The 19,166-nt window shown below is 43.4% G+C and overlaps 1 protein-coding gene and 2 long non-coding RNA genes across 4 annotated transcripts in view; 1 reads left to right on the top strand and 2 right to left on the bottom strand.

Annotated features, from left to right (window-relative positions):
- Window positions 1-1,827: 1,827 nt before the first annotated feature.
- On the bottom strand, window positions 1,828-2,505 carry LOC121904329. The gene is made up of 3 exons (XR_006098209.1): window positions 2,422-2,505; window positions 2,027-2,270; window positions 1,828-1,941 (listed from the first exon to the last, which is right to left on the bottom strand). It is a non-coding gene; the product is annotated as an uncharacterized LOC121904329 (long non-coding RNA).
- A 1,196-nt stretch (window positions 2,506-3,701) lies between these two features.
- Window positions 3,702-5,968, bottom strand: LOC121904328. The gene is made up of 4 exons (XR_006098208.1): window positions 5,626-5,968; window positions 4,778-4,943; window positions 4,180-4,465; window positions 3,702-4,072 (listed from the first exon to the last, which is right to left on the bottom strand). It is a non-coding gene; the product is annotated as an uncharacterized LOC121904328 (long non-coding RNA).
- A 1,663-nt stretch (window positions 5,969-7,631) lies between these two features.
- setbp1 (SET binding protein 1) overlaps window positions 7,632-19,166 on the top strand; it is a 36,384-nt gene continuing 24,849 nt past the window's right edge. The window contains exons 1-2 of one of the 2 annotated variants that reach the window (XM_042420937.1): window positions 7,632-9,406; window positions 15,426-16,019. In XM_042420937.1, the coding sequence (XP_042276871.1) occupies window positions 15,585-16,019 (435 nt within the window). In that variant the 5' untranslated portion in view covers window positions 7,632-9,406; window positions 15,426-15,584. Of the gene's footprint in view, window positions 9,407-11,169; window positions 15,149-15,425; window positions 16,020-19,166 lie in introns of those variants that run through there. The other variant, XM_042420938.1, reaches the window with a different exon arrangement.

Below are 19,166 nucleotides of genomic sequence, written 5' to 3'. Positions count from 1 at the left end.
GTAAAAAATGTAAAATAAAAAGTTCCAAACCCACAATCGTATATATAACATGTTTTGATGTCGTCAGGGTAAGGTGATATGTTGCAAAGTGCTGTCCCATTCCTATTTATACCATTTCAAGCCCTTGCAGCCTCTCGTACTCAAGCACTCACCAGGGGACGTCATTTAAGTCTTTGAGGGTTCAGGGCTTAGGGCTGAGACTTTAAAATGGGAGTCCACAAACCAATGGGTGATGTCACAGTGGCTATGTCTGTTATTTTTTAAGGTATATGGATATAACATGAATCATGTCAACATTAGTAGTAACTTAATACAGTGTTACACATTTAGAAAGGGGTTGTATTAGATTAAGCTTATTACATTAGCCCTGCTTACAGTTACATTTTTTATATTTCATTTGTAGTTGTATTGGGTTATGTCTGTCATATACAGATATATTGTTGAGGAGCAAGCACCCAAGATTTTCACTCACCTTCTATACACATGAAGTGACTAATAAACGTGATTTGCGACCGAGGATTTCTGAAAGCCGCCTAACAAATACAATTGATTAGTACCAGTAGTTTTTATTATTGTTTATTACTGTATTGTTACTGTACCCGTGTTTTTTTTATTGTTGTTGCTGTTATAACAAACACTGAATTATCAGTTTGTATAGGTTGAAATGTAAAGATGTACCACTGTAGTGATTGTCCAGCAGAGAAAGCAAATGGAAATGGTAAATAGGTAAAAATAAGTAAAAATGAACACCATATGAAGAGCTCCATTGACAAAAGTTGTATTTGTATATGGAATAAGAAATTCAGCTCAGTTGTGCTTATTTTTCATATTTACAATTTCCACTTGCTTTTTAAGGAAAAACCAGACATGCTCTTTTCGATTCCAAATTTGAAACTTTCCAGCTTTGACATGCCATCTATTGAGAGCCCTGAGGTTCAAGGCAGAGGACGTGGAAGAGGCAGGCGTAGAGTCAGAGGAAGTAGGCCAAGGAGAGGCACAGGCAGAGCCAAAGGTGCAGTCCAGCTGCAACAAGAGAACAGGGAGTTGACAAGTTGACTTGCTCTGCCAGCGTAACCTAGCTGAAATGAGGATTGGGTATATTTCTTTTGGTCAACACATTCAACACATTAATTTCTGTACCTAAAAACATATACTGTGTAATCTGTATTTCTTTTGCAGGCTTCATTAGCTGACATGTCCAGTGCAGACAGAGATGACCTGCTGGAGAGAGTAGCCACATGTCTCCCAGGTGTGATGTTTGACATACTATCCTCCAGGAATCCACCAGGTCCTAGTGCTGCAAGGACCAGTACACAACTATGGTGGTGAACATGTCAAAAGTGTTGGGAGATGCCAACAGAAATTGAGAAGAAGTACTGCCAACAGAGACCAGAATACTGCATCAGCACTACTGCTTGGAAGAGTGTATTTCCACGACTGACAAGACAGCTCCAACATGAATACCTGGGATTAGATGACCTGCAAGACCCTGGGCAAGACAACAGAGAATACAGACATGCAGCATACAGTTTGTTTTGTGGCAGCATGGTCAACTGAGGGTCGGTCACCGAGTTGTCATCCCAAGCTGTTGCATGTGGTGCATGTGGGACACATATCCAGATCCTAATGGTAACTATACAGGCTTCATCCCTGGCCTGCTGTGGCACATTTTTGGCTATATGAATTTTTTGTATATTAATATTGGTCTTTACACCTTTTAAAATTTGTGGACAAGAACCAAATGCTTTATCACAACAGCTAATAAAAAATGTCAATAGCTTTTTCCACAGAATGTCATCTAGTGTTTATTGACTTTTATTCCTTTACAAATGCAAAAAAACAACTCACTAAATATTTACAAACAGCTTGATAATAAAAAGTCATGGTGTGCTCTGTCAGCAGAAGTCCTTGTTCCAAGTTGTTCTTTCTTTTGGACACAAGCTAGAAAAGACATGACAGTGATTAGCAGCAGTTATGGGTCTAACTGATACATTCTGAGACTAAGTAATACACTTTTTTAATTTACCTCTTGTCTTGGGACATGGCTCTCAAGCAATTCTTCTGTTGTTGGTGGCTCTATAGCTGGAAGAAGGCAAAATCTCCACGGATCATCTGCCCTGAGGGTCCTTCCTGTTGGCACTCCCTTCCCAGACCCCAAATATATCCCATTGATGGCTCTCTGTAGGTCAAGGACGTAAGTGTAGGTTTTGTGGCTCTTAATGGTCTACAGGCTATACCTCTGGGAATTCTTGTTGTATACCTTCTGGTATCTGGGGAGACAATGGGTGTAAAGCCAACATCACATCAACAAGTCATGCAAAGCATTTTGCAGCACAAACACTGACAGTTAACCATATGACAATACCAGATACATGAAGCATTTGCAAACAAAAAGCTATGGAAAAATATGATGTGACATACACTCTGTTGCCTTCTCTGGTAACCATTGGTGGTCTGTGGTTGTGGTGGTTATAATCTAATGCAGCAAACAAAGTTCTGGCTTCATACACTGGGGGAGAGAAAGAGAAGTGTTTGCTTGCATACATCAGCACATGGTTGTGAAAGGTCTCGAGGTCAGATGTTGTCCTAGGTAAAAACAAAGAATTTCAGTTATTATGTCATTACAATATACTTCTTTCGTGGATAAGAGATGTATGGTTTTATAAAGACAGTAATGTAAATGCATTTTGCAATTATAACATTGCTTTCTGGGTTATGAGAACATGCCCTTTACCTGAAGTTCAAATACTTAGCCATGTCTTTTCAGCCAGTGTGGGTTTAGTCAATGAGTGCCAGGTGGGCTGGAGAACCTCTCTGCATCCAGGCCTTCTGATGGTCTGTATTACACTACATTACTACTGCCATTAAGGGGCAGCCACTACCTTCATATTAATATCAAATTTCATGACATGAGTTGTTGATACAAACTAGTTTCAAAAAACAGTGTTAGGGTGATACAAATAACAATGGATATCCAAGATACTAGGGATGTGCAGAGAGTCCAGTATTTGTATTTGTATCTGTATTTGTTGAGGCAGCAAAATTATTTGTATTTGTATCTGTGTTTGAATAAAAGTGGAAAAAGCCTTAAAAATCGCTTTTAATTTTAGAAAATTAAAGTGTTACAATAAGTGTTCATGAATAAACATCCTTACGAGGGAAGTCCCTACACCGGCTCTCAAACTGGAGTCTCCTAGATCATAGACGACTGCGCTGATTACTGAGCTAAAACTTTACTCATCGCCTCATTGCAGACAGACCTCTAGCTATTTACACACCCACAAAACAGGGACAGCACACCGTGTAACGTGTAGGGAAGAACTTCAAAGGCAATTATTGCTTTGCACTTTTCATTTATTGCCTATTTTTTACAACCTAACTTTGTGGAAAGGAGTAGGGGAACAACAGGTTATGGAGAGTCCCTTGGGAGCACTTCGCATGTATCAGTAGCTCAGCTTTATCTCTGGGGAACACCTCCAACTCTGGGAGTGATGTCCAAATTAGGAAATGTGAGTCATGTAGCAGGTGGATGTGACTCCCCTCGTTGAGACCTGCTGATGGACGTAACAGTGGAGCAGAGGAGACTGAGATAATGATGTAACCGACCTGCGTGCTGGTATTTGACATGTTTTTTTTTCTTCCCGAAAACAAATAATCTTTAAAATATTTGTATGAAACAAATATTCATAAAAAACCCACTATTTGTGCTTTGCCGAATAACATATTTGTATTCGGGCACACCCCTACAAGATACAATGGCCAAGTTTACATAAAGTGTTCTATTTTGAAGAGATTGAATGATTTTAATCACAGAACATAACCTAATACATGAGGAATGCAGACTCTTTTTTTGTTTATTAAGTCATCAAATACATACAGTACACATACCATGAACTGCCCCATGTTCTGTGCCTTACAACAGAACCAAAAGTGATTGATAATGTCTTTCATCTATTGAAGAATTTATGTTTGGCCCTTCACCACTCTGGCCTAGTGCTAGTGTTATTCGGGGTTGAGAACATAGCATACTGACAATAATTGCAAGACCTACCTGGAGAGTCCATCATTCCATCTGCTAGAGAAAAGAAAATAAAGATTAGTGAAGCCAAACATTTTGATGATAATTCCAAAAGTGCTTAATTGAAATAATTTGCCTTTCATATATCTCCATGCACTCACGGATTGATACAATGTGTTCCTTTGCATGCAGGTGGTTGATAATTGCTGACCTGTTCTTCTGCCAGAACTCCTTAATGGTGTCAACACAGTAGGAATCTTACAGAGCAAAGAAAGTGGACTTGGCCACAATGCCCATGTTCATGAATTTGAACAAAAGTGCAATGTCATTATTATTGTTTCCTGAGAGGAGTGTATTTGTGGACAGCATGAAGTCCTCTGCCTAAATGCCAAACTTGAAAACAGGCTGAGAGTTCCACTTTAAAAGGCTGTGACCTGGCAAATACACCTGTGAAGGACAGTGACAAACAAAAAGTGAAATTACGCATAAACAATGCCAACTCCACACAAATATATTACTACATCAAATGAAATGGGCAGAGTGTATAAGATAAACATGGTTTAACAAGGTATTTAGAATCACTGGAAGAACAGATCAGCGGTTGCAGTTCCCCGTGACTGAGTGATGACCTCAAAGGGTTGAACAGCTCCACATTCAACTCCTCGGACAGGGTCACTGTACATGCACTTTGTCACCGGAAATTTAAGAAAGCTTTCAGTTGCCTGAGAATTTTCTCATATGCTATGGAAGCTTTCTCACCAACAATGTCATCTTCACATAACACCTGCTGGTAATCTGGGACAGATGTGATATCAGGCATTGAGGGTTCTTCATTCCCTCAGAGATCGTGCGCTATTTCTTCAATGCCTGCAGTTGGGAGTGTTTGGTTTCAACTGGAAAAGGTCTCTTTAGGGCACCGTCAGTTCTATGTTGAGAAACATAATATTGTGTCATAAGAAGGAATTACAACAGTCACACACCAATTCCATCCATCAGTCTCACATAGCTTTTATAAACATTATGCATGAAAGATGAAATTTTAGTCAGAACACTATGGAGACTGTAAGCTGTCAGGATCCCTCTCCCACTCAGTTTACCCAACATGATAAATACAATGGCAAGGAAAACACATCAATTAAAACATTATCTCTTCACCAACTACTCCTCAATGTAATATTATCATCTATTAGATGTTCCATATTCTAGAAAACATGACTAACTAAAGACCAAAATGTAACATTTTATGGATTGAAATTTTGATGGTATATCTGCCCCCCAAAAAGGTTATGAACAGACTTCAAAAGGTGTCATACTGTTCTAGCTAAAAAAAAAAAATAGACAGATGTTACAAATACAGCATATAGAGCATTCATAGATAACTGTATATTATCAATGACACCCACACACTGTTCATGAGGTGGTTTATTTCATCCTCATCAATGTCCTGTGTGTTATCCATACTCATGAAGTGCATGCTGCATACAGAAAGTAAAATGGTGAGATGTATGTATGAGTAATTCAAACAATATTTCCAAAGAAATAGAAAACCCAAATCAATAAATCCTGCTTTACTCATAGCTGATATTATATAGATTTTTATTTTTTACCTTTCCTGCAACACATTGATCTCATCCATTTGCTCTGTTTTCATGAGGCCAAACCCCAGAAATGTGGAAGCTGTCATCCCTGCAAGTACAGACAGATTTGTAGCTCTATTAATGAACATAATAAGAAATGACAAAGCTGTGATTAGCTTGCAAACATGCTTGATCTACAGAAGACCCTGCCAAACTATCACACACACACATAAACTGTAATGTTTATATGCTTGCACCAAACGAAGGCCTAACTTTGAGATTCAGTGCCATTGCTGGACAGTGGTGGGGAAGGTGGTTGATACCAATGGACCCTTTGTGTACCTTTTGCAACTGTAAGAAAAAGGATGGAAGTTGTAATTATGTATTCACCAGTGAGAGACCCGGTGCAGTGTATGTCGTGTCAGGCAGGGTAAACTCAATTTCAACTCAACTCAACTTTTCGGCTACTAGTACAGCTGCACTAACTGTCGCCTATGGAGGGCCGAACCCAGAGTACTGAAGATGGCAGACCTGCCAGCAGCCTGTCTGCGCCTATTCAAGCCTGCTTTCTATTCCACGGGGATAGACTGCTTCAGGCCATTTGAGGTCAAGGTGGGCCGACGCCTGGAGAAGAGATGGGGACATTGTGCCTCACCACCAGCTCTGCAAGCTCACCAGAAGTGGCAGGCTACACCTGATTCACATCTTTCCAGGGCCCTCTGGCCTATTGGGAGGGTGGTCAAGACTCATCCCTGACGGGCACATCAGGTCAGCTGACATGAAGGTGAAGGAGAGAGTCTACACCCGGCCAGTTGCCAGGCTGCACTTCCTTCTGGAAAAGATGGGGACAACTACTACTACTCCTGCAACTGCATCCCTAACCTTAGAACTTGGCTGCCTTAATTGATGAGCAAGAGTATTACATATATTTGGGAGCAGCTGTAGAAAAGGCCCCAAAGTTACAAGTTAGTGTTATTAAGTACCATTGTCCATATGGTGCTTCTGTGTCTGATGTACTGTTAGGTGTCTGTTTATTCAGTTGTATTTTGTTATTCGTTCTCTTTATAGAAACCACAACCAGACATAAACACCCAGCTGTTATTGCATGACTACTTGAATACTTGTGTATGTATTACTGAAAAGAAGAAGTAAACAGCATAACAACCGTCTCTCAGCTCTTTATTTCATTCTCTAGAGGATTTGGCCTTAAGTGGTGTTCTGGCCAACACACCTGAGTGAACCTAGTGACTAACACAGAACTGGTGCTCAGACCTGTACTAGACCACAACTTGACCCTAAGCGGGTTGTAACTCTATGGTCTTTCGTTGAACATCAGTGCCTGAAATAACACAGAATTCATATGAGAGCGATGACTAACTATAATGTTGCCACTTTTGAGTTTTTTTTCCATAACTTACTTTCCTTGTCAAGACAATTGGTCCTCATAAAGACACACACACATACGTACACACAGCACGTTTGTGAATCTAGTCAATGTGCCACAGCGGGGGAAGTGAGAAGCAACAACACCCAAACCGCTGATGGCATTGCTGATTTTTAACTACAAGTTTGAAACTGTGCTGAGTGTTTACATGCTACTGAGCACACGATCACAAATACAGCCAAATACCTAATGAATACCAAATGAAACACCTCCCAGTGGGTGCTCTACACATAGGCATGCGTGCGCACACACACACACACACACACACACACACACACACACACACACACACACACACACACACACACACACACACACACCAGGGATGAGTAACAGCTAATAACTGTGGGACACCAAGAGAGAAAGGTCATCTGACATCATTTGCATTGCTTGTTAATGTTAAAGGATGTTTTCCATACAAGGAAGGTCAAGTTTTGCATGGAGACACGATTTAAACATAACTTCTGACAATGATGAATTAATGGAACAACTGTGGCTTGTTCATGGTTGGTTGATGTGGGTTTTCCACACTGCTATAACCTGACATATTAAGGGGAAAGCACCAGCACACACACACACAGACTCACACTTTAATCTGCCTTTATTCGCCCACTCAACTCCACTCTCACACCCGCCTTGTATTCCTCTGAAGTGTTGCGGCAACTTTTGACATGCGAAATTGGACTTAATTATATTGTGACTGTCAAATAACATCATCTCCAGTCACTCCAGTAGTGGTTAGTGGGCAAACCATTTCCTATTAAAACAAAGGTGATAAACTTTATTTATAGATCAGCCCACAGTACTGCAAAATGTTTAATGTCAAAACTCCCCTGTGGATGTGCAATAGATCATCTGATAAAAACTATATATTTAGTTATGACTAAGCACAAACATACATGACTGTCTATCGTAGATAAGGAGTGTTAGACGGAACCACTAATCATTCTTTTATAGTCTCTTTGGCTGACTTTGCACAAAATAAACAGTAAAACTAAATTATTCCTCATCTTTTGGGGGGGAGGTTGCTTTTTCTTTTTTTTCTTTTTTTAAATCAAAACTGATGTTCAAATGGGGTCTGGGGACTTTTCGGTGGTGTCAGACTAATAAGCCTATCTGGTTAATTTGGCAGCAAGGTGTCTCAGAGACTGACTGACCCTGAACCAGACTGCTCAGACCTGTGATTTGTTGAACCCAACATCTACTCTGTTGAACTGTCCTCTACAAAGGTATTATAAATATCTAATTTTTGTTTATACAATTACAATTCAGTGATTTTTTACATTTTAAAATAAAGAATTCAGACTTCATTAAAGTTGTGTATGCAGCCGTGTTGAACCTGCTGAGAAAAGCAACTAAAGTGACACACAGCAGTGTCAAAATAACAAGCGTTAAGATGTTGCTTTCCCTCCTTTGCATTAAATTACATGCACACCATGCCTATATGAGCAGCACCACAGGAGAAGGCCCTGGGAATTAAGAGGAGGTTGCAAAAGGAGACGCGCAGGGAATCTTTGCTGCCAGGTGGAGGCGATGTCGCTCCTCCTCTCCTCTGCTCTGCTCTGCTCTGCTCTCCTCTGCTCTGCTCTGCTCTGCTCGGCCAGAGCTCTCAGTCTGCTGGGTGAGATCATTACCAGACACCAGGCTCCGGGACCTGACATTCAGCGATCGGAAAAACAGCGAGAGAGAGACAGAGAAGAGAGAGATAAAAATCCTGATCCGATGCAACCGGCGAGGGAAAGCGACCTAAACCACCGTGTCCTGCCTCGGCTCCTCTGTCTCCTGTACTGACGGCTGAAAGCGCGGTTTTGTGGCTGACATATCACCGCTGGATTTTGGGTTGTAGTCGGATGCGGGCTTGTTTTGACTGCAGTAATAGTCCTACTCCCCCCTCCTCCTCCTCCCTTACCAACCGAGTAGCGGATTTGCGAGGGATCTCAGCGCTGTGCAGCTCCCCGAGTGACCAGCGATCCTGCAAGGCATCGGAGACGCACCGTGCGCCTCCGCGGCTCTCCACAACACGAGTCAATCCGCAAGAGCCTCTAAAGATCTTATTTCTGTGAGGATTTGGACATAAGCGCCAAGTTTCCGATTGGATTTTTTTCCTTTGCGGCTACCTTGCTTCTGTCATCAGATCGGCTGCAAATCCCATTTTCGCTTTTTTTTCTTTCCAAAGCACTGTTGACGCCATTTTCCTCGGGGTTTTCTGTCAAAAAATATACACATATATTCTGGCACCGTTTGACAGCTCCCCAGGAGGCTGTCATCCCATCCGTCGCTTGTGTAAAATGTGTCTAAATGGATTGTAAATGATCTTGATAAAATATTTACACGTTAGAGCCGAGTGTGTGACAACATTAGACATGGGTAAGTAGCCGAGGTTGACTGGCCACATTCCACACCTGAATACACCTCTCCTGCAAATGTGTTAATGTTTTTATTAATATTATAAGCTGCTATGTGTCTGCTTTTATGTCCGCTTTTTAGAGGCTGCGCCACCTTAACCCATACAGCCAATTTGCCTGTGCCCGTATTATTCTTTAAATGGCATTAAATATTTGAAATAGCTTGTAGTCACATGCCAACAAATTCGACAAAACACACGCACGCGTGCGCACACTCACTCCAACACGCGCACATACATGCACGCAGACACAGGCCACCCCAAACAATGCTGGACCACTCAGTCTCCATCCATTATTACAGTGTAATACCTTGGTAATTAGGTGGCAGTAGCCTAAGATAAAACACCTAATTAGGTCAATGGGATAAAGTGTCCACTACACATTGATCGTGGATCAACTCAAACATTGCTGGTCTCGCTCTTAGTTCAAATGTTTCTGTAGTGGAGTGGACCTCCTGCATCTTTACTGACACTGATAGTCCATCACATTGCATCACAGACTGTGACATGTAGGAATCAGATGGTTGTTACTTCTTAAATATGTCATTAGTTGTGTCATATTTGTGGTGTGCATCTTATGGAAAGCTTGAACGCATACAGATGTTTGGTTGCATGTGCTTTTTTTACTTGTTCTGGTGGAGTTGCAGATGCTGCAGGGGGACAAATGTCACATGGATGAAGCCAGTGCTGTGGAAGTTGAGGCGCACTCAGTATGCGAGGAGTGTGTTTCATTTCCCACTTTGCATTCATTCTGGTTTATTTTTCATTTGTAGCACAAATTCCACACACCATAGCCACATGGCACAGAGATGCCAGTATCTGTACCATGCTGCATGTAGAGTGGGCTTGGTGGAAGCCAGCGCTACTCCACTCTGGTTGCGTTTATCAATAGCTGATCAGGTGGGTTTCACGTGGCTCGGAGGTTGGTGTCAGAAACTGTGTTGGCCAAGAGTGATGGCCGTGCTTTGGCTGTGTGGAGGACGGTGAGTGCTGAAAGTGAATGGCAGTATGCCTGCTGTTATCAGCAGCCCCCAGAAACCTCAGTCACAACCACAGCACTAGAAGATAAATAGACAAACCTGAATGAGTCAGGGAAAGTGTGGAAAAATGGTTAGGTCTATAGGATGTATGGGAATCAAGTCCTGGAAATGAATATTGGATAAAAGAGAAGAACAAGGGCAACAGAAGAGAGGCAATTGTAAGAGAAGTGTGTGACTAGGTGGAAAGAAATGGGGTTGAGAGATGGATAATAGAGGTGATTCAGACTTGGATGGAACCATCGATCTTCTCTTGTTAACAGGTTTGGGGGAGTTGAAACTCCGGCAGCGTTTTTTGTGGTGTAAAAGTACGAAGCAGGCTATTAAACCCCCTATTAGGTAATGAGATGCCCATGCCACCTTTAAATTAAAGCATGAGAAATCGATTAGGTGTATCCCCTTCTGAGCTGGAAACCTCGGGTCGAAATAGGATCACAGAGAGGGGGAGGAGGGAATGTGAACGGGATCCAAGGACAAATCTAACTGTTGGCAGGCTCTCTTAACAGAATATCAGCACTGGAGCACCTTTTGGCAGAGCTCTCAGAGAGAGGGAGGGAGGGAGGGAGAGGTAGGAGGTGGAGGGTAAAGGAAAGAGGTAGCACAGCGAAGAGGGGAGAGAACAGAGGTTGGGGGGGTGGGGGGGGGGGGGGTGAGGTGAGGGGAAGGAGGAAGACAGTTGGGGAGTAGGGGAGGTGTTTTTGCTGACAGCCATTTTGTGGCTTCTGCTGCAGTTAAAATGGTTTAACATTCATCTGCTTCTGCGGGGTAGTTAGGTGAGGATGGTTTTAGTGCTACCTGGCATATGGCTCATCCAGAGGAGTGTGTGTGTGTGTGTGTGCTTGTGTGTGTGTGTGTGTATGTGTGTGTGTAGGACTGCACAGTGCAGCTTTAAGGCCATCATTTTCTATTATGGCTACCCTACACATGGTACTCTATGGTTGTCCTAGCTGAACACATGCTTCTGCCATCCGTGCATTGATGATTATTGACAAATTAAGGACAGAAAGATTTTTAATCTGTATTTTGATAACCAAGTAGAAGTTCATAATATTCTCTTCAAAATGAAATAAGCTCTTTGATGTGGACAAGGTAAAAAAGATGGATTCCTTCACCTTGCTCTGCTCTGAGGCAAAGGACTAATAGACTTCCAGTTTGAGAACTGATGCGTCCGCTGGATTTAGAAGTACTAGAAGGCTGGGGCCATTCTTTTTGATTTGTCTCCCAGCAAAGATTGGATCCTTCTAGAAACATTGGTTTACGTGATTGCCTCTTCACTAGAGGGCTGGAATAAAAGAGAAAAAGAGATAAATGAAAAATGAAAATGGCAGACAGACAATGTTCATCATCCCTCTGAGATACTCATCTACAGCCAGGGATGGCCCGAGCCTCTACTACACTCTTACATCAAAGAAAAAGAGGAAAAAAAAAGACTCTTCACCTTGTGCAATCACACAGGCGTTTGGTGTGCTTGTGGATGTGTGAATGTGTGAGCCTCTGTGTGTGTGTGTGTGTGTGTGTGTGTGTGTGCGTGCGCATCTGTCTGCATGTGTGTATGAGCTATTTGTGAGTCCACCTCAGGCACTGGGCTGCTGGGTATGCAGCCTTAAAAGGTTGTGTTTCTGCTGCCATCTCTCTCTCTCCCTCTCTTTCCTTCTCTCTCTCTCTCTCTCTCTCTCTCCATTTTTCTCACTCACACACACTCTTCCTATCTCTGTTTTGTCTGTGTCTGGATCATTCACTATTGCGGTTCTGTCCATCTGTATTCCATTATCGATGCGTTATCATAATTGTTTTCAAAGGAGGAGGCAAAATGTTGGAGGAGTGTCTCATTCACAGCCTTTCACATCCAGCTCAGGGAATGACCTTATGCTATTTGAGAGGGAAGCTGGTTAGCGCTGGCAGTTTTGAGAACATAATAAAGCTATTTATGCAGTGAGTCTGGCCTCTCACAATCACCCTGCTGTCTGAGGCTAGTCGAGGTGTGTATGTGTGTGTGTCAGTGTGTTTGTATGTGTAAGAGGGCGAGAGAGAGAGAGAGTGAGAGAGAGAGAGAGAGAGAGAGAGAGAGGAGACAGCGAGGCTCAGGCTAGGCAGGGAGGCCCGAGGAGGGGTCAGTCTTACATAAACTCTCAGCCTGTCTGCCAGTAACAGAGAACTAACACAGCTTAGGGCACCGAGCAGGGAGGGAGGAGAAATAGTCATGACCCAGCTAAGTAGTTTACACAGTAATGGCCCAGAATGAAAATTGTACAAATGTATGACGCCATTTTGTTGTCATACTGGGTTATAGTAAGTTTCTTTTTGATGTGTGTGGATGTGTGTGTGTGTGTGTGTGTGTGTGTGTGAGAGATGTTTTGGTTGGCAGCTGTCTCTTTTTCCTGTCATTGTCCTCAGTCACATGACAGACAGGGTGGCTTTCACACATGCCATGAGGGCGAGTCACCAAGCTGACATTAGGGACAGGGAGGGTCCTGGAGGACCAAACAGGGTCATGTGGGCGCAGCATGGCCAGGCTGGGAATTAGCCATGAGAGTTATCTTATGGTTGTCCCTGTAAAATTTTGAATATTTAAAAGCTGTTGAGGACCTCAGCGGCAGTTTTGCATGTTTTAGCCCATTAAATGCAAATCGTCTATACTGTACATTACTTTCTGACCATTTTCCAAAGCATTCCATTTGTTTTTGGACAGATTTCCTACCTTCCACGCAGCCACTGGTTTCCATTTATTTTAATGGGGTATGAAAATCATATTGCAGAGATGTGAAACTTTCTTCAGAAAGGTAATCCTTCAAACTGAACATGTAGCCTCCTGTATTTATGTGTCAGTGTCATTGATCGATGTAACCCTTGTCATCGTGTGGTTGTGCAGCGAGCAGGGTCTGCTTTGAAAACTCTTCCTCGTGGAACTTAAGGAGGCTCTGACATCTGAGATTTGAGACTGCCGCAAAGCATTGCATTCACAAGCTTTGTTGTGTGGAAATCAAACTTAAAAGACAAACGATAAGTACACAACTGCATTTTAAAAATGATGGGAATTTGTTAGTTTCTTGCACTGAAATGCTGATGTTGTTTAGCAGTTGACACACAATTTCACCTTTCAAAGCTTTCTTGAACAAAACAAGAAACAATTTTCAGAAAAAGTGCCTTCTCACAAATTCATTATCGTATGATAGCAATGAGCTGGAACTATGACAGCGAGGTTACAAGTTTCATTTCATACTGGACTTAATAAATGAAAATCAATGGCTTCCTGGAAGATAGAAAATCAATCTTAAAATGTATCAGTATGCTTTGGAAAATAGTTGTCGGTATAGAGCTGTAGTTCATAAGCTTAAAAATGCAAAACCACTGTTATGGTCCTTTAAGTCTTTTTCATTTTTAACCACTTTGGGGCTATCAGAACCTACACCAGTAACCCTTATGAGTCAGCTTTGAAAGACTGCGGTTTCAAATTGGCAAACTTTACGGCTAAAGAGAGGGTTTGTAAGAACAAGCCTTTTGATTTACTCTTGCAATTGCAGAACAAAAATTACCAACCATCACTCTGACTTCGGGGTTAGACACTGTTTGTGTGCAGCGTTGCACTGATGACTTTGTCGAAATACTGCTGTGGATTATGATTATTCAATCACACTGTAAGCATGTGCTGTGAGGCCTGTCGGGTATTACGATGGGGATCAGCTGTTAGTACAGTAGCGTGGGCTGGTACAGGAGTGCACATGGAGAAAACACACACGCACACACACACTGAAATGTAGTGTATGGGTCGAAAGAGGTGGGTAATACTCACTATGTGCTGTAGACCTTTGTGCTCTCAGGTCATCGTAAGTCTAGAGCCAGCAGTAAGCGTTTACTTAAGTCATGTCCGCAGGTAGTGGTCTAGTCTGAGTTCACATCAGTGTAAATGGTGTCATTCTAAGCTCAGTGTGTGAGACAGCATTCCCCACTTCCAGCTCAGTCATGCCTCATGTCATATTGACTGATGGGATTCCCTGGAGCTGTAGTGAGAAGTGTAGTCCAATGTTTGTTTTGGTTGCTCTCTGTTTAAACGCCTGTGTGTAAGTAAGCCTGTGTAAGTGTATATGTGTATATATGTTCGTGTGAGTATGTAATATATATCTGCGCCCGCATGTGCAATGATCCAAAGTGGAAAACCTGAATCCTCTGAGAAATGGCTACCGCAACCTTTTCTCTAGAGAGCAGAAATAGCAGCAAAGGGTGCAGAAGTGTACACTGTGACAGCAACACTGTCATTTGTATGTGTATTTGTGCATAAGTGTATGGGTTTTTTTTCATGCATGTGTGTAGCAATGCCACTGCATGCGTGTGTAAAACAGTTCAGATGCTGTTTTTTTCCAGACCAGCTCGTAAACCACATCTGGGGAAAGAATTTAGATTCCTTCCCTCCGTCTTTCTCTGCTGCCTTCCCTTTTCCCCCTGTGTGATTCCCTCCCTCCTTCCCTGCTCTGGTGAAAAGAAAAAAAAAACAGAAGTCAGCTTCTTTCATTTTTTCTGTCTTGTGTCCTCAGGCTAACTTCAGCCTGGTTTTAGAGCAGAGAAGAGGAATGTCTTATTTTGCCCTGATCACTAGTGTCTGCATGGTTTTGCTTTATATCTGTCAGAAGGATAGAATGAGGGAAGAGGCGAGGGAGAGAAGACTTGCAAAGAGTGAGTAAAGAAGAGAGTGGGGAGAGTGGTGGCGTGTGAAATGAGTTTGTTTATACATGGTATGAAATGCAAATGAGAGCATGGCAGCATGCCTGTGCAGCCCTGTGATGAGCTTATGCGTTTGTCTTCATACATAACAGGCAGCTAATGATGTTGATGACAGTGGACAGGCCTGTGCTAAGAGGTAGCGTGCTGAGTGGGAGCCATGGGGATGACAGGACTCTGTTTTGGTCACCCATCTTTTACTAATCATATCATTCACCTGCTCTCTTCGCAGATTGTCCCTGGCTTCGCTGCGCTCCTGTGGGACAACCAACCCAACCCCAGTAGCTGATTGACAACAACCAACCAGCCCCAACAGACTTCTGTTCTCTATCTTCCTATTGGCTGGCTGCCACAGCTTCGCCCATCCTTACTGGCTCTGGCGGGAGCGTGGATGGAGCCAAGGGATCTGGTTGGCTCGGCCCGACCCAAAGAGGCGGAGTTACAGGGAGGCAGGGTGGGGCCAAATGGGGAGGACCAGGAAGGAGCAGGGGGCATCGACTTGGCGCGCAGTGATGATGTGATTAACGGTGCCATCAGTGAAGGGGAGGGGCTTGAGGAGCAGGGGGAGGGGCTTCTGGAGGAGCAGGAGTTCTCCATCAAGGAAGCGAGTTTCCAGGAAGGAAGTCTAAAGCTGAAGATTCAGACCACCAAGCGTACCAAGAAGCCCCCCAAGAGCCTTGAGAACTACATTTGTCCACCGGAGATCAGGATGACCATCAGACCTCCAGTTGGAGAGGGCAAAGGGGGGCGGCAGGGACGAACAGGAGGCGGGGCAGGAGCTGGGCGGGGCCAGAAGGACGAAGAACGAGGACCCCCCAGAAAAAGGGTAAGCCGCCATCCCTGTAAATGCTGCCGCTTCTGTGTTTTCAAGTGTAGCATAGCATCATGTACAATAAACTGTTGTCACTGAGTGGAAAACTCAGGTGGCTGCTTCTTTCTATCTCAACATCTCTGAACTGATGGCTCCCTCTTCCTACTCTCCACCTCTTTCTGTGCCTCTCTCTCTCTCAGTAGCTCTTTTCCCTGCTTGGTTACATGGGGTCAAAGTTTGCTGTGTAATTGAAACCAGTCATGGCTAGCTGAGATCACAGTGACACACAAGCACAACACACACACACACACACTCGCATAGGAGCTGAGAATAGGGCTGACATAAGCAAGTGACAGCTGGTGTCTGCTCTCTCCATTTGTGGTCATATACACAGAGACCTTTCCTCTCTCCTCTCCGCTCCTCTCCTCTCCTCTCCTCTCCTCTCCTCTTCTCTCCTCTCCGCTCCTCTCCTCTCCTCTCCTCTAATGAAATCAGCTCCTATGGGTCACGCCCCTTCACCCTCCCTCCATCACACCCTTTACACATGCACCGGTGTTTGGTGTGTGTGACACTGTGTATGTACAGGCCCTTGGGGGAATCTAGTGTTTGCAGAGTGTGTTGACCTACACAGTGGTGTGTGTGTCCAAACCTGACAGCCATCTCGATGTCACTGAGCTTGACAGACCCAGCAGGAGCGCGGGCGTCATGTAGTCAACATGATGCTGAGCCCCGTTCTGTTGCACTTCAGTCTTGTGGTTTTAACTCAAATGATTCAGTAGTCTCACGAGGTAATAAGGTTGCATGATTGTCATTTTTACAAGTGACCTACATTGTCAGATATATTGTATTTCCCCACTGTGTTAGGTGAGTGTGTAAGAGCTTTGTGGTTGAATTATTCTGGGTGGTGTGAATTTCATAAACCAGTCAGCATCGTCAAGGATGAGTTACTGGGGAAATTTTGTGGCTAACAAAACTCTTTGTAACCAGTCATGTAAAAACTCTAAAAAGGGATGATGGAAAGAAATGCAGTTGTCAGCCAATTGAAGGCTGCTTATTGCCCATCCACTCCGTTAGAAGTGGAAGCCAGCTGCACACTTTTATTTTCATTATCAATTAATCTGCTGATTATTTTCTCAATTAATTAGTTTGTTTTGCAAAACATTAGAAAATAGTGAAAAATGACAATTACATACTGTACAATTTCCTAGAGTGCAAAGTGATATAATTAAATCTCTTGTTTAGTCCGACCAGCAGTCCAATACCCAAAGATATTCAGTTCACTACAGGACAGGAAAATCAGCACAGTCTCACATTTATTTCTCAATTTGAGAAAATTTATTTTTGTTTAAAAATTTACTTAAATGATTTGTTGATTATCAAAATAGTTGCTGCGATTAATCAACTAATCGTGGCAGCTCTAATTGTATATATACTACATCAGCATCTATTTAGTTTTGATTTAAATGTGGGTGGGAAGAGGCAAGTTTGAAATGAATAACTCTATGCAACAATTTGAGATAGTGGTGCTCAGAGTCTGGCTGGTGATTCAAATAAGAAATTGCAGCGGAATTGGAAAGAAAGCTTGTGGGTGTTGCTTTGTCAGCGGCGGCTTTCAACGTCATCCATAGCCACAATTTTTGCTATTTGTCACAGCAGGTGATATGACTCTAGAGTATGTCTGGCCTGCTGCCACCTTTCTGTAAATACAGTATGAAAATGCATGTTAACAACAAAAATGAACCCTGCACTCAGATGTCTGGGCAGCCATGCCTAATCCAGTGCCATCAGTCCCCATTTGGAAGCCCACTGCTTCAATATGATTGACAGAGGTTGTCATAGTGACAGGGGCTTCAAGCTGGTCCCTATTGAGGTTTGAGGTTTAGGGAGGGGAGGGGAAGGGATTGGAGGATGTGTTGGTGTTGATTCAGATCAGTTTCAACCCTTCATCCCCTACACTCTGTCCCTCAATCACCCCCCCCCCCCCCCCCCCCCCCCCCCCCCCCCCCCAATCCCCCTACCCCCTGCTCCACACACATGCTTTCCCTCCATCCACCCATCACCTGCCACCCCAAGGGTGTAATACAGGCAGGCTCACTGGAGAAGAACGGGTTAAAGAGGGAGGCTGGGCTGCTTTCTGTCTCTCTGTCTCCCCCTCTTTCCGTGTGTGTGTGTGTGTGTGTGTGTGTGTGTGTTGAGGTTAAATACTCTCTTTGTGGTGTGTGTTAGGCTGTGTGTCAGGAGGGGAGGGGAGGCAAGGGGGGGAGCAGATGGACAGCCTCTCTGCTCTCTGTTGTATTGTGTCCACATCTACTCTCTCCCCTCTTTCTGTCTTTATCTTTTATCTGTCCCTCTTTCTCCGCTTTATCCCGCAGTCTTTTCTCCCCTCGTGTCTTCCTCTTTTCACTCCCTCTTTTCTATCACCCTTTTCTCCCTCTTTCTCCCTTCTTTCACCCTCTGTTGTCTTGTAGCAGATGGCAGTGTGGGGCAGCAGCAGCAGCAGCAGCAGCAGCAGCAGCAGCAGCCAGAAGCCAGAGTGTGAGCAGGAGATGGGGAGAGGAGAAGGGGGTTGTGGAAAGAGGAGGAGGAGGAGGAGGAGAAAGGAGGTGGGGGTCAGGCATATGGAGAGCCTGGTTAAGGGGCCCCCTCAGAGGGAGTGTGTATGTGCGTGTGGTAGTGTGGTGAATAGTGGAGGGGGGGAGGCAGGATACAATAGATGCCCATTAAGATAGAGATTTGACTCTAATAGACAGAGAAGGGGAGAGACAGACAGACAGATAAGTAGGCAAACATGCAGAATGGCGAAAAGAAAGATATGAAAATGCTGGGTTTTTTTTAGCCATTCTATCTTTTGTAGGAGCGTAAGTATCTGTGGTGTCAAAACTGCAGAAAAAACTTCTTCTCTTCTCTTCTCTTCTCTTCTCTTCTCTTCTCTTCTCTTCTCTTCTCTTCTCTTCTCTTCTCTTCTCTTCATGTTAAATCTTAACATGATTCATGTGGGGAAACCACGGAAAATACGGGTTATGTAAAAGGTTGAAACTGACTAATTCGTAGAAAAAGGCAGAAAATATGCCTGGGAAAAGTATGGATTACTACTGCATAAAACATGCTGCATTAGAGTGTGCAAGATATGTAAAAGTGGAACAGAAGAGAAGAGAAAAAGAT

Source organism: Thunnus maccoyii, chromosome 9, assembly GCF_910596095.1.
Source record: "Thunnus maccoyii chromosome 9, fThuMac1.1, whole genome shotgun sequence".
NCBI lineage: Eukaryota > Metazoa > Chordata > Actinopteri > Scombriformes > Scombridae > Thunnus > Thunnus maccoyii.
Note: the sequence above shows the minus strand (reverse complement) of the source record. Positions and strands in the feature narration are given on the sequence as shown.